The sequence below is a fragment of the Sinocyclocheilus anshuiensis genome, unplaced genomic scaffold (genome assembly GCF_001515605.1).
Source record: "Sinocyclocheilus anshuiensis isolate Anshui unplaced genomic scaffold, SAMN03320099.WGS_v1.1 scaffold1102, whole genome shotgun sequence".
Classification (NCBI taxonomy): Eukaryota; Metazoa; Chordata; class Actinopteri; order Cypriniformes; family Cyprinidae; genus Sinocyclocheilus; species Sinocyclocheilus anshuiensis.
The window spans coordinates 1,379,391-1,394,084 of NW_015539924.1; the positions used below are offsets into that span (position 1 = coordinate 1,379,391).

At 34.1% G+C, this 14,694-nt stretch overlaps 1 protein-coding gene across 4 annotated transcripts in view; it reads left to right on the forward strand.

Annotated features, from left to right (window-relative positions):
* The window catches only part of LOC107686659 (neuron navigator 2-like), a 76,672-nt gene that overhangs the window by 15,870 nt on the left and 46,108 nt on the right, over window positions 1-14,694 (forward strand). For all 4 annotated transcript variants that reach the window (XM_016483741.1, XM_016483742.1, XM_016483743.1 and 1 more), the window contains 3 exons: window positions 2,705-2,816; window positions 4,944-5,294; window positions 13,026-13,148. In XM_016483741.1, coding sequence (XP_016339227.1) covers window positions 2,705-2,816; window positions 4,944-5,294; window positions 13,026-13,148 — 586 coding nt within the window. The remainder of the gene's footprint in view (window positions 1-2,704; window positions 2,817-4,943; window positions 5,295-13,025; window positions 13,149-14,694) is intronic.

Genomic DNA, 14,694 nt, shown 5'->3' on the forward strand with positions numbered 1-14,694 from the left:
GTACTGTGTATATTTATTATGTATATATAAATACATACAAATGAATGTATATATTTAAGAAAAATGTTGTTTATATATTACATATATTTATATATAATATAAATTATATGAATGTTAATATATACATATAAATATTTTCAAAATATATTCTGTATCTGTGCCTATTTATATATACATAATAAATATACACAGTACACACACATATAATATGTAAACAAAAACATTTATTTTGGATGCGATTAATCTCGATTAATCGTTTGACAGCACTAGATTCGTATTGAATTATTTCAGTGAATCAGTAACAGTTTGCTATAATTAATCTGATATCCCAGTGTTAGATTTGAAAGAGAGGACAGTCGGGACTGTTTCAAAACAGTCTTATATCATTCTACTGAACATTTTCTGCTGAACAAGTGTTTGCTACTCTTGGGTAGTTACTCCCTAACTCTAATGCCTAGTTTGGACAAGGTCATTTACTGTCTCTGATTATTTATGAATAAGTGAGCACTCTGAGGCCAATGTCAGGCTGAGAGTGAACAAGAAAACAAAACAGCACTCATCTGCATGTAAAAGGCTATGGATGTCAAGAAGTTGCCAAGGCCTACCAGCATGTGTGTGTGTGTGTCTGAGTGTATGTGTGTGTGTGTGTCCTTTCTCAGTCTGTCAGAACTTTGTGTAGAGAGAAAAACTCTTCTCCACAGGGGAAGTTCCCTGGGCTGGTGTAGACATGAGAGCTGTATTCTAATTTCCCCTCTCTTTTCCACGGAGGAAAGGAAAGCTCACAAGAGCTTCTTTCATGAATCAGTCGGCACATTCTCTGGGAAAACAACTCCGATTGTGTCAGACAGACCATTTATCCATCTTAACAGAAGCGTAGGAGAGTCAGGAACAAGCTGCCACCAGAAAAAAAAAAAAAAAAACTCAGGACATTAGTAGCACTGTGAAGTCGTCTTCTGCAACCAAGACAAAAGACCTGCACCACTGGAAGCAGACCTAAATAAATCGTCTTCTCAATGGACCAAGCAGGAAGTCATTGTCAGCTGGCATCTCCTCTCAGAACAGGAGGAACAAGAGAAGGTTCTTATGAGGACACCTCAGACGACTGCTCCAGTCTCGAGAGAAAGGACAGGTTCAGGGGTGTAGACAGTTCTGGAGGACCTCCGACATATTCTAAATGGCTGTCTGAACACACTCAACCAAGGGTTTTGAATGAAGGGGAAGTTAACACATTTAGCTGTGTATATCAGCTACATTTGAGCCAACACTCTTGTGTGTGGGATGGAATTGCTCGTGTTAATGAGGAGATCCTTCTAACCATGTTGGATATGTTTGAGAAGCATGAAAGTAAGTAGATGTGTGTGTTGGACGACTATCCGTTTTAAAGAGTTACCCAAGAGGCTTTTAGCACACCTAAAGTCTTAATTATTCATTTCTTGGGGCTTTTTGATCACATTTTATTTATAAAGACAGTAGCGAGAGGAGGAATGGACCTGCGTCTTTTATATTAGCATTTGTGCGAACTATTAAGTCACATCTCTGCAATTCTGTTCTTAACAAAGTCTTGTCTTTTTTCTTAGCTGAAATCTGAAATTGTTGGCTTAAAAGAGAAAAATGACTGTGGAAGATGATGTTTTTGCTAATAGGTGCTGTAGTCCCCCTTTTGGCAATTATTGGCATGTACGTTAACTGCCAGGCTACAGCTTCAGTGAATCTGTTCTTCTCTGACTTTATTATTAACAGTGATATTTTAGGATAACTGATATACTATTATAGTTTTTGTTGTTGTTTTTTTAATTAGATTTATTTTTATATTTTCTGTTTTAATTTTAAAGTTCGAGTAATTTTGTTGTTTTTGTAATTTTTATTAGTTTAAGCTATATAGATTTAAAGTTTTAATTTGATTTATTTGAGCACTTCAGCCTTAACTAAATGAAAATGATCATAATAACACGTAGCAAAAATCGGTCATGACAGCAGTTAGCTTAAAAGAGAATATAGACGTTTATGCTAATTCCTGCTTGCGCCCCTACTTGCATTGGGTTATGAACTTTCATCCCTTCCAAATAAAGCCGATATCAATCTAAATGCTGTTTTTGAATGAGACAGTTTATATTTTAAGCGGTCTGAGAGGAAGCTAGTCTGTTTTTACTCAAGTAGCGCCTAGTGATCAAAGATTTAGCATTAGCTTCAGTGAGCAGTTCTAAAAGAGGTTGTTTGTGGTGTTTACAGCCTGCAGGAATGTACTTTACCATGGCATTCATTCTTTTACACGTTTTACATCATGTGCGAATGTGTGTGAGTCTGCTCTGTACCTCCTGAGCCCCTTGTGGACCCCTCATGATCAGTAAACAGCCGTTAATCCGAGTGGCCAAATACCTGCTCACCTATGGCATAGCTACACTGTGTGTTTATTTTTTAAGCAGCGGTTGGCTAACGCTTCGTTCGTTAACACTGGTGCAAGAAAACAAAAAGCTCTTTTACAGAATGCTAGGAGATTTAACTTCACAAGCAAAAGAGGCAGCGTTAGAGCTGTGATGCTAATACAGAGTTTGGAGTTGCTTCATTTACATTATCCCATGATTCTCAGGGTTTAGGCTTTTTGAAGCATTTTAGGTGTGTGAATATGTGTGTTTGGACATGCCTTAGAGTTACGGTAGCAGCTGTTTGCAGACTGTGGTGATGGTGATGAGTCTGTTTTCCTCAGGTGAGGACTCTGAAACCAAGAGGCTACGTACCGTGAAAAACATTGCTGATCTGAGGCAAAACCTGGAAGAAACCATGTCCAGTCTGCGGGGGACGGCTCATTTCAGTCACAGGTAAGAACATTGGGATGATTTTATTTTTGCTTATATATTTAGTGTGTTTCTGCCTGCTGAAAGTGGTCAAAGTTAGTTTTACTCATCTAAAATATTATGTATCTTAAAGTGATAGTTCACCCAAAAATTAAAATTACCCCATGATTTACTCTTCCTCAAGCCATCCTAGGTGTATATGACTTTCTTCTTTCAGACGAATACAATCGGAGTTAAATGTAAAAAATGTCCAGGCTCTTTCAAGCTTCATAATGCCAGTGAATGGTGGTCGAGATTTTGAAGCCCAAAAAAGTGCATCCATCCATCATAAAAATTGCTCCACACAGCTCCAGGAGGTTAATATTAATTGTAAAAGCCTTACAACTCAAATAATGCACAAGTTTTAAACGAAGTGCTTTTATAAAATTATAAGCTTCATATTTCTGCTTTTAAATCATTAAAAAATTGGCCCTAATGTAAGGGCCACTTTGGTAACTTCCATTTTTGCTTTTTCAATGGAAACTAGAGACAAGTCGAAACATTTTTTTTTATAGTAATCAACCCAAAGGAGTCCCACTAGTGGTAGCTGCTTCTCACTGCACTTTTTCTAGTTCATGATCAGACTCTAAATGACTTCAGTTCAGTAGGGTTGAAGTACAACATGACATTAATTATGACTGGGAACAGAGATCACAGCACAGTTCAGAAAGCACCCCATTGTTCCCGGGTGTGTGAACCCTTTTATCTCTGGGGGTTTGCAAACTGTTAAACTCTAAATGGCTTTGAGGAAGACAGTTTGATTGGCATTAGGAGCTGATTTAGGGGGTGCCGGGTTTTTGTCTTTGCTGTGATCAGTTTGATGCGTGTCTCGGCCTTCCAGGGTACAAAAGCTGGCCATGAAATCGGCTGGGGGCCACCTACTGCCTGTTAATACTGGATAAAAAGCTTGTTTTAATATTCCAATGAAACCCTGTCGTGACAGGATGCCGAATTTTTCCAGAAACTCAGTGATGCTTTTACTTTTTGCTTGCTTTAAGAGAAATCTTCTGTTTTCTTAAAGGGATAGTTCACCCAAAAATGAAAAAGTCATTATTTACTCACCTTATGTCATTAGTCTCAAACTCAATTCCTGGAGGGCCACAGCTCTGCACAGTTTTGCTCCAACCCTAATCAAACACCCATGATCCAGCTAATCAATGTCTTCAGGATGACTAGAAACTTCCAAGCAGGTGTGATTTGGAGCTGGTTGGAGCTAAACTCTGCAGAGCTGTGGCCCTCCAGGAATTGAGTTTGAGACCACTGCCTTATGTCATTCCAAACTCTTATTGTTTTATTTTCTTTGGTGAAAGACAGAAGGAGTTATTTTGCAAAATGTCAATGCTGAAATATGGTGTCAGGTATGTCCCTTGCAGGCAGTGTCATTGTTGTTAACTATAAATATTAAAAAATGTTTTTGATAATTGAAATAAAGCTGAAATAAAATATAAATATTAAATTAAAACCTTAAACTTAAAAAAAAAAACTTAAAAATGGGAAATGCTGCCTTGTTTAAAGGTAATTTAATTGTATAAGTTTAAGTTGACATTTAATTTACTGAACCTGAAATGTACATTAAAGCTAAATGGAAAATTAATAATAATAATAATAATAATAATAATAGTAGTAGTAGTAGTAGTAGTAGTAGTAATAGTCGTGGTAATATTAATATTATTATTAATAATAGTAATAATAATAATAAAAATGTAAAAATTGCTGAAACCTAAAATTCAATTTAAAATTAAAACTGAAAATATAAAAATAGAAAGAAAAAAACACGAATTCAAAATATTAATAAATGCTACATTATGTAAATAATACTAAAATAAGATTGTTCCCTTGACATTTCAGTGATGAAAAATAATTCATAATAAAATTCATTTTTGAGAATGACCCTGCTGTTCTTTCCATTGAATGAAAGAGAATGGGGACGAACTCCAAAAATGGTCCACACAACTATTTGATATACAACAAAAAGGTTTACTTTTAGGTATTACATTCTCAGCTTTATTTTCTGTATCAAAGTGGCAAATAGCCCATGAGACCTATAGTTTACACCATTCGAATGTCATCATTAACTTCTGATATCTTTCCTGTCTGACTATCACCTGCCAGCACCCTCGAGACGACCTTTGACAGCACCGTAACTACTGAGATCAATGGGAGGGCTTTGCTTGCCTTCAGTTCCCGCCCTGCTTCTGCGTTGCCATGGCGACTGGGCTCATCCAGCCCTCGCCTTCAAGCTGGTGATGCCCCCTCTTCAGGAAACGCATTCGTACAGCATGGCAGTGGCTGTGGGCGGCACACACACAGGCATCAGACCTGCACGCACAACGGAGTCCTCTGCGGCCTTGAATTCTCAGAGAAGGTGGAGGAGCTGGAGGGCGTCGCCATGGAAACAGCGGGGTACATGAATGATGGGGACGTCCTGGGCAAGAGCATGAAGATGGATACTGTGACCAGTGGGTGAGTGTGGTTTGATGGTGTGTTTGCAAAGTTTTCAAATCTTGATAAATCAGCTTTAATGATATTTGACCATACTGAGATTACTGTGTCCGTTTGGCCATTTAAGAGTGTAACATTTGTGTCATCTACTAAAAAAATAGGGGGAGGGTAAATATTGTGTTAATTAAATACTGATTATTAAATTTTTCAGTTGCAATTAAATTTATTTTACTAATAAGTTGGTAAGTAAAGCCTTTTTTATATGCCACCTTTTTAAATGGTTTTACAAAGTATTTAGTCGTATTTTTAATTAGCTGTTAATTTTATATTTTCAGTTTTTATTTTAAATTTAGTTTAGGTTTTAGTACTTTTTTATGTGCTTTTGACATTTTAGTTATATTTTTATAATATCAATATTTCTGTTCAGCTTTATTTTTCTTTTAGTACTTTTCCAGTACTTATTTTTTGCAGTTTGTTGACAAAGCAACATTTATCATTTTCTTTTAAGTTTGTTTTTCATCTAAAATTTTAGTTTTGTTTTAAGCTGTATTTCTGTTATTTTATACTGTAATTTTGTAATACTTTTTTTTTTTTTACCTTAAATTAACACTTAACATTAAAAGATGTATAAAAAAAAAAAACTAGTTTTTCTAAAGAAACTGTTCAACAGCGACACAGCAGGTAAAGTTACAGTGGGGGTCCGCGTCTCTCTCGTCTCCCCTGAGCCCATTGAGTTTTAACAGACCCCCTAAAGCATGCGGTGGGTTTGGTGGGAGGTAATTGAGAATGAATGGGGGAAAGTCACGTGAGAGGAAGCAAAGCCTCCATCGCGATATGATTGGATATAACTGGTTATGATCGGCTGTGATTGGTTAATGTGATAAATCCTGCCTCTTGTGTTCATGCGCGTTCCACGTTCACGAATCAGTCTGAATGAACAGTATAATGGCGTTAATGGGAAGACTAATTTTAAAAAGTAAGTAAACAACTCACACACTTAGATACTGTATAAGCACTTTGTTACATCAAAATAAGACATAAAAACATGATCTGTGGGAGTTTTTAGTGAGTAATCAGCTTGGTGAAATTTAAAGTAAATCTCCACGTCTGTGAACAATATTTTCCATGCTTTGATGAATGATGAGCCTAAAAATTCAAAAATAGTTAAAAGTTAACTATTAAAAAGAGTAGCTGAACATAAGTTCACAAATAAAATATGTTGATTAAATTGTTACTGCCTTGAGTTATTATTTTGGAATAAATGTAAAATGCTTAAAAACACTTAGTTGATGAGATTCATACTTGGCTTTAAGAAATGCAATATTGATTACACTGTTTATTTAAAAATATAAAATAGAATTGTGTTTTTTTTTCTTTTTCTGATAATGTAAGTAATATTTATTTAACCAAGAAAATGTGACTGGGACATGAATTTGCATTTGATTAAAAAAAAAAAAAAAACCTTAAGGACCGTCCATTATTGATATATACAGTATATAGTAATGTATGGTAAAATACAGGTAAGAATGCATCTCTCTACATCTGCCTCTGGGTGGCGCTCTTTTGCTAGTCCTTTTTACTAGTTTATTTTGAACGAGTTACTTCCAAACAACTCACAAATGTTATTATAACCAATTTTTCTTTTTTTTAACCATTCTTTGCTTAAGAAGACAGTCATACTGGCAAAAATACTGTAGCTTTCATGTTCAGTATAACAATTCACAAAAAGTGAAACCATTTTTTAGGCTTTTTTTAATTTTGATGATAGTTACAAAGATGTATAATTGACATTTTTAACAAGTTATAATGTCCATTTAGCACTATATATCAGAAGATACAGTATTAGTGTGTGTGTGTGTGTGTGTGTGTGTGTGTGTGTGTGTAGCAAAGTGGCTCGACGCGCCCTGCGCTGAATTCCTACTGTGTCCCATGAGCGGCTAGCCACAGCTTTTTAGCATGTAATCATGTAACGCTGATCCAGCTTTCTTTATTCCCATCGCTCTTTCATTGTGTCGTTCACTAGGAGCTCTGCCAGTTTTGCTTGCATGCTCAAAGTCATGGTATACTGGTGTGGTTTGTGGCAACATGCAAATTACAGTGTGTGTGGATGAACTCTTGGCCTTGTTTTGGACCATGCAATCACAACCCAAGCTCGTCTGCTTCTGTATGTTGCTTTTAACAGCTACTGACACAAATGTGTACATTAGGGTATCACTACTGTGCAACAATACTTTAAAAGCCCCAAAAACTCTTTCATGTTCGCAGTTATTTTGTTCATATGTCTGTTATCAGCTGTTCATTTGGCTGTCTGTCAGTAGGACATGAAAACGCAACATGTAGCCTGTGGTAAGAAGACGGGAGACAGGGGTCATGGCAAATATTCATGGTTGAATCCTGAGAGAGGGTGAATATATGAATATTTGTGGCACGAAGAGAAAGAGTACTTGAATTTACCTCGCAGACATGCATTTAGCTGATTTTCATGGAAAAATCTGCAACCTTTTGACCCCGCGGAAGAGATATGAGGCTACATCCAAATTTGGAAATGCGACGAAATGTACAAACACAGCACATGTAGCAATGTACACACAGAATCGTGCATAATCTTTCCCTAGTCCTGTTCAAACAGGAATCAGACAGACACCTTTTATTGGATTCTCATATTCCTTCTGCTCAGTGCTGAATTCCAGTAGAGGGATTCTGTCACCACAAGAAAATCTTTGCGAGACATTTGATCATAGTTGAAAAAGCTTTTAAGCCCAATTACTGAGACCATATATGGATGGATTTTGAAGCGCAGTCAACATTGAGTACTTACAGCAAATTCTGTTTCTAAAACCTGATGCCTTGGTTTGGATTAGTGCCTTTTTACTAGCTTATCTTAGTTACATGTTTGAATAATTGGATGAAGACCACGTAAAAAGCATTTAACAATGTTTTGTGGGAGATTATGTAGGGAGAGTATTGTTTATATCCATCAAGCATCAGTTTTATTTTGTCTTATTTTTTTCAGATTTTTTTAAAATTCACATTTAACTGAATGATACAGGACATTTTGTGAGAAAATATGTAGGACAGGTACTGATTTTATCCAGTGAGATTTTATTAAAGTGTGTTTATTTTATTTTATTTGAATTATTTTTAATAACTTTTAACTGAGTAAATAATTTGTAGGAAAACCTTTAGAAACATTTAGAATGAGAAACAATTTAATCCAGTCATAATCGATTGTAATGTAAATGCTATCTTTTTTATAAAACATTTATTTTATTTTATTTTATTTTATTTTATTTGTAAATCTGAGTATATAATTTGTAGGAAAACATAGGATCGGAATCAATTTCTAGTGATATTTGATTTAAATGTGTATGCTATTTCGTTTATTAAAAATATTTTATTTATTTATATTTAAAAACTGTTTAATAAAATAATTAAATATAAAATAAAATATTATAAAATTGAAATATAAAATAAAATAATTAAATATTTGTAGAAAACGTGTAGGATGGGACCTGATTATTTTATTTTATTTTATTTTAATTATTTTGAATAACTTTTAACTCTCTATATAATTTGTAGGATTTATTTAGGATAACATTTAGGACGAGAAACAATTTAATACATTCATAATTGATCGAAATGTAGATGCTATTTTTTAATAAAAAACATTTCTTTTTTTATGTTATTTGTAAAAACTTTTAACTGAGCATATAATTTGTATGAAAAAATTTAGAATTGGAATCCATTTCTAATGATTTAGAAATTGAAACAATTTAATTAATTCATAATTGATTGAAACGTAGATGCTATTTCTTGGTAAAAAAACATTTTATTTTATTTATATTTTAAAACTTTTTAATAAAATATTTACATAAAATATTTGTAGACAACGTGTAGGACAAGGACAGATTATTTTACATTATTTTATTTATTTATTTATTTTCTGCCTATTTTCATTTATTTTTCCTTGCCTATTTGGCCTTGGAAACATCAACAGAGAGTATAGAAAGTTATTACATTTTGATGAAAAATTATAAAAACAAATATTTTTGTTCTTGAAAACAGGAGTAATTTTCTTATTTAAATTTACATGGTCTGCGAGTCTGTCTGCGAGACTGATGTTGATTGACTTGCAGTGGGTTACCAGGTCAGGGCAAATGAATAACCTCATTGGGGCAGAGTGTTTAACTGGTTGAACTAATGTTAACAAGTTTTGTTGCACAGTAACCGACGTTAAACAGAAGCCGTTGTTCCCAGAGACACACCTGTCAGGGAACTAAAGAATAGGAAATATTGTCCAGTCCTAACATTAAAACACAGACACTATTCACAATCATAGATAACCTCTACAAAAAGTACAATGCTGGTACTATAGTTCAGTGATGATATCAGATGGGGGTGCTACCATGCATACCATGGTATTGTTTATTTACCAAATTCATGTACCGTGACAAGACAGTTGCCAAAGGTTACAGAGGATATATGCTAAAAGAAAGTACATTTTAATCATTCAGTTTAATTAGTATGCTAAATGGTCACTTAAATGTACTAAACACATTTACAGTTTTATTATAGGTTTACAATAAACAAAATAGACCAATTTAATATCTTTGCACGCTACTAGTTGCTAAACCTTTGATAGATGTTTTGAAAATTATGATTAAGCAACCACGATTGTGAAATTCATATTTACTGACTTCTGATTTTTCTGCTCTGAATCGCACCTGATGATTCATGTACTGTTTAATTACCTGAAGTGAATTACTTAAATCATTAGTGTGGCGTATGCTGTTTGTAAATTTTCCACCTGCCCGGCAGGTTAGTCAGCCGCTGCGGGTGATGAAACGCTGTCACCTGATTGCTTCACAGCAGGAAATGAGAGATTAAGCTAAAGGATGCGTGTCTGTTAAGACATCTTCAGGATCTGTCTCGTCACCATCTGCAACCAAAACTAACTCACTCCCATTACAATCAACAAAGCTGATACTGGGAAAATGTTTAGGAATTTGATATTAAAAAAGTGTTAATGTTACTGTATGTAAACATTTATTAGATTATAATAGATTAAACAAGATTAAACATTTTTTAACATCCTGTTAAAAAAAATGTGTATGCATATACAGTGTATATATATATATATATATATATATATATATATATATACACACACACACACATATACAAACATATATATATATATATATATATTTGTGTCACGGATACGGATGTGTGGAGGCAGGCAGGACGACGAGGACAACAAGAATTCCACTACTCACTTTTAATGTAGACACAACAAGGCAGGTACAGGTAGGTGAAACACACACACTCGGGGTAACATTCACAATAACCGACACCAATGCTCAGACAGACAGGAACTAATAAGGGGTGAATAATTAGAGGCAGACAGGTGAGCACAATGACGGTGATTAACTAATGATTAGACGGGCTAAACCAACACAAAGGGAAGAAACCACAACAAACAGTCCACAGGGGCATTACAATTTGAGAATTATATATATATTTATATAATTTTATGTATAAATTACACACACACACACAAATGCATAAGGGATCTAGAATATGGTTGTGCAGATAAGGGCATTAATATGTGCTTTATAAGTACTAATAAACAGTCAAAATGCTAGTAATGTGCATGCTTATAAGCAACTAGTTAATAGTAAGAATTGGTCATTAAACGAAAGTGTTACCTTATATTTTTATTTTCATTTTACTTATATAAACATTTAGTTTAACAGGACAAAACATGTCATTTTTTTGTTAAATCTAATAATAAATATTGTGAAATAGTTACTACCACATAATTTATGTTCAAAATCTATATTATTTTTACCTGGACATTGAATTCACTTTCAATGAAATATTTTTGAAAGACATTCACCTCTTTACAGAAAAAATTGCATAAAGAATAACATTGAATTATATAATATTAGTAAATGATAATTCGTCATGTGGCCTTCTGTATCACAAAAAAAAAAAGAAAAGATTATTGTAAATAAAACAAATGTAAATGTAAATATTTAATTAATAAAAAAATGTATTAATTAAAATTATTATAAATAAAAATAAATTATTAATATTATTATTCTTATTCTTATTATAAACATTTCCAGGGGATTTCAGGCAACCTGAAATTTCAGGCTTTTTTTATTTGTATATATTTTTTAACAGTGCAACAAGATGTTATTCAGTATTATTGTGTTGTAGTTCTGTTGTGAAAGAGATGCATCTGTTACATGGTAAAAATCATATTAACCTGAAACATCAAGCTTATCTGGAATTGGATCAGCCTGTTATCAGCGCTGCTCTCCCCCTGCAGTAGTTATAAGTGTTTGGTTCATATTGCTTGTCCCCAGTGGGCAAATGACTCTCTTTTGAGAACCTGTTTAGAACATCCACTTAAACGGTTTAACAGAGTAAACACCCATCCACCTAGTGCCTCAGGTTAAGACACACTGTCCTACACAGCTCACCTGTCCACTTCTGCCTGCAGACCAACCCACAATCGCTCTTATTTTCTCTCTCTCCTCACTTCTCAGTGCAATGTGTCCTTAGGGATATTAAGAACATGGATAAGCACTTACAGTAAGATCACAAATACATAAACGCACACCTTAAGAGTCAACAGACACGGTCATGTGAAACCAACCAGACTTTCTTGATGGTCGCAGTCCTAGCTTGTGACCTTTGGTGAGGTGAGTGAATATTTTGACTTGCATGCTGGTTAAGGTATTGTTGGTGTTAAATTAAGAGAGGAACTTGGTCTAGTTTATAGCTGCTTTGGTTTAATAGTTTTTGAATTGAGGTTCATTTAAACTAGCTTGTATCATATTGATTAAGTTATACGATGCAGGTTTCATTTGTAACTTCTTATCAAACATAATTGTTTGGGAATATTTTTTGGGATATATATATATATATATATGTGTGTGTGTGTGTGTGTGTGTGTGTGTGTCTTTTATTTCTTTTCATATATTCATATATTTATTCTAGAAATATGCTATATTTATATGGATTTGTAAGATTTATATTTATTTTGGCTATGTAAATGATGTTGCATGTAAACATGTTTAACGATATATCTTGGCTTTTAGGATTTTACATGTTATGAAGCGAACAAAACAATATATTTGGAGGCTAAAATGACAAAATGAATACTAAAACATAAAAATGTTATATACATGTATTTGTTTTTAGTTTGTTTTTATATATTTATATGAAAAATGTACTATATTTTTATGGCATGCTATGAAGTGACCCAAAACAATATATATTGGGGGTAAATATTATTGTGTGTGTGTGTGTGTCTGTATGTATGTATGTATGTTATGTATGTAAATTTAAAAAAAAAGTATTTCCTGTACAATCCATGGCAAGTTCTAAAATTATCGCACTTCTCTACTTGGGTAGAAAAACAGGTTTTTCCTGTGGGCTGATTTCTTGAGAAATTGACAAATGTTTGTCTTTCATCTGTTTGTAGTTAATTGAATTCATCTGTTATGAATGTGAACGTGCAGACACAACATGCCGTCAAAGGAGCCGGACATGTATAGATCATAGATCATCAGGCGGTGGCAACATCATGTAAAATATTTGCTTTTGTTAATGCGTCTCGCTACATATTTAACTGTAGAGTTTCACAAGACAGCCTGTTTATGCTTCATTTACAGATAAGACCTGCAATTTGTATCTTGTGTGCTGAACCAGCATTTTAATGTGTGTGTGTGTCTGCAGATACATGACGGACGGAGGTCTCAGCCTGTACTCCAGAAGGGTTAAATGGGTCTCAGATGGAATGAACAGCGTGAGAGGGACTGTTCACCACTTTAATCCCAAGAGTCAAGATGATACTGATAGGTAGGACTTAACCTTTAACCTTTGCATTACCTGCACTAACTCACCCTGTAGACTCTTTTTCTTTTTCTGATGATGTTGATCGCCACAGACTGCTTGGTAGTCAAACCTGAGCATTTCAGATGGGCAACAGGGTTGCTTTTGTTTCCTCACAAAGGAAGAGAGTGGTCATTGTCTTCATCAGTGCCAAAGGCAACAGCTAATGGATTGGTTTAGACATACATTCAGTTTTTTATGCATGTGTTCTCACGTTCGGTGTGCCTTTGTGCCATCCTGCAGGCCCTGCGGCTGTTTAACGTCCCACATCCCTCGCCGTTTGCGTGTGTCTCCTCAAACGCAACAACACTCTTTGTGAACATGTAAAGCCGTCTGTGTTTTTACTAAACACACTCTGAGCTGACAGCGATCGACATATTTATGATTAAAAATGTCTGATGAGCTGTGACTCATTGGTTAAGAATAGAAAGATGTCTGAAATGTCAGCTTGAAAAAAGGAAATTAAAAATGTAGAGGTAGAAAACAAATACAGAGGATTTGGAAGAAATGGGCTAAGAAATGAAAGTGAAAAGGCAGTGGGTGGGGAGGTAAGATAATGTTGCAAGAATGTGCTACTGGAATGATTGATGGAAGTATTGGAGCTGAAAGAAGCCTCAAAAACAAGAAAAAAATACTATTTTTTTCTTTCTCCTAGTGTATTTGCAAGAGATTTTGTTAGTGATCATCATAAGATGCCCATTGATGTCATTATTTACTCACCTACATGTTGTTCCAAACCTGTATGGCTTTCTTTATTCTGGAAAAAACAAAAGAAAAAGTTTGAAAAATGGCCATACAATGAAAGTCAGTGGGGTCCAATGTTGTCAGGTTCTGTCATTAAAAATCGTATTAATATTTTCCATAGGGAACTGATTTTTAGCGATAACTTATAAACCGTTAAAAACAGATCTACTGTGAGCTGCGAGGTTGTTAATCGATAGTATATGCTTTTGTTGAAGCCATCAACCCACATCATTTCAACTTATTTTGTAAATAATCATGTTTAACAGTGGAATTCCTGGTGAAAAACTACATTTCCCATGATTCTTCAGAGAATTGAGACAAAAGAAGCAGTTTCAATGAAGCACTGTGAATGGCGTAATTAAGAATTCCAACACTCTCAAACTATTTAATATTTGTATCTATCTCTCTATCTATCTATCTATCTATCTATCTATCTGAAGTTTATTTGCAAAAACATATAACTATTTTTCAAAAATCATGTTTTTATTATGTTATCATGTTTTAATTGTTTTATTGTGTTAGTTAGCTGTATTTTTTAGTTATTTTTTAACGTAATCAAAATAACCCAACTGCAGCGTGATTGAGATTAATTGGAATACACAATTATCTGTTTTTGCAAATGAATTCTTCATATATATATATATATACACTGAACAAAATTATAAACGCAACACTTTTGTTTTTGCCCCCATTTTTCATGAGCTGAACTCAAAGATCTAAGACTTTTTCTATGTACACAAAAGGCCTATTTCTCTCAAATATTGTTCAC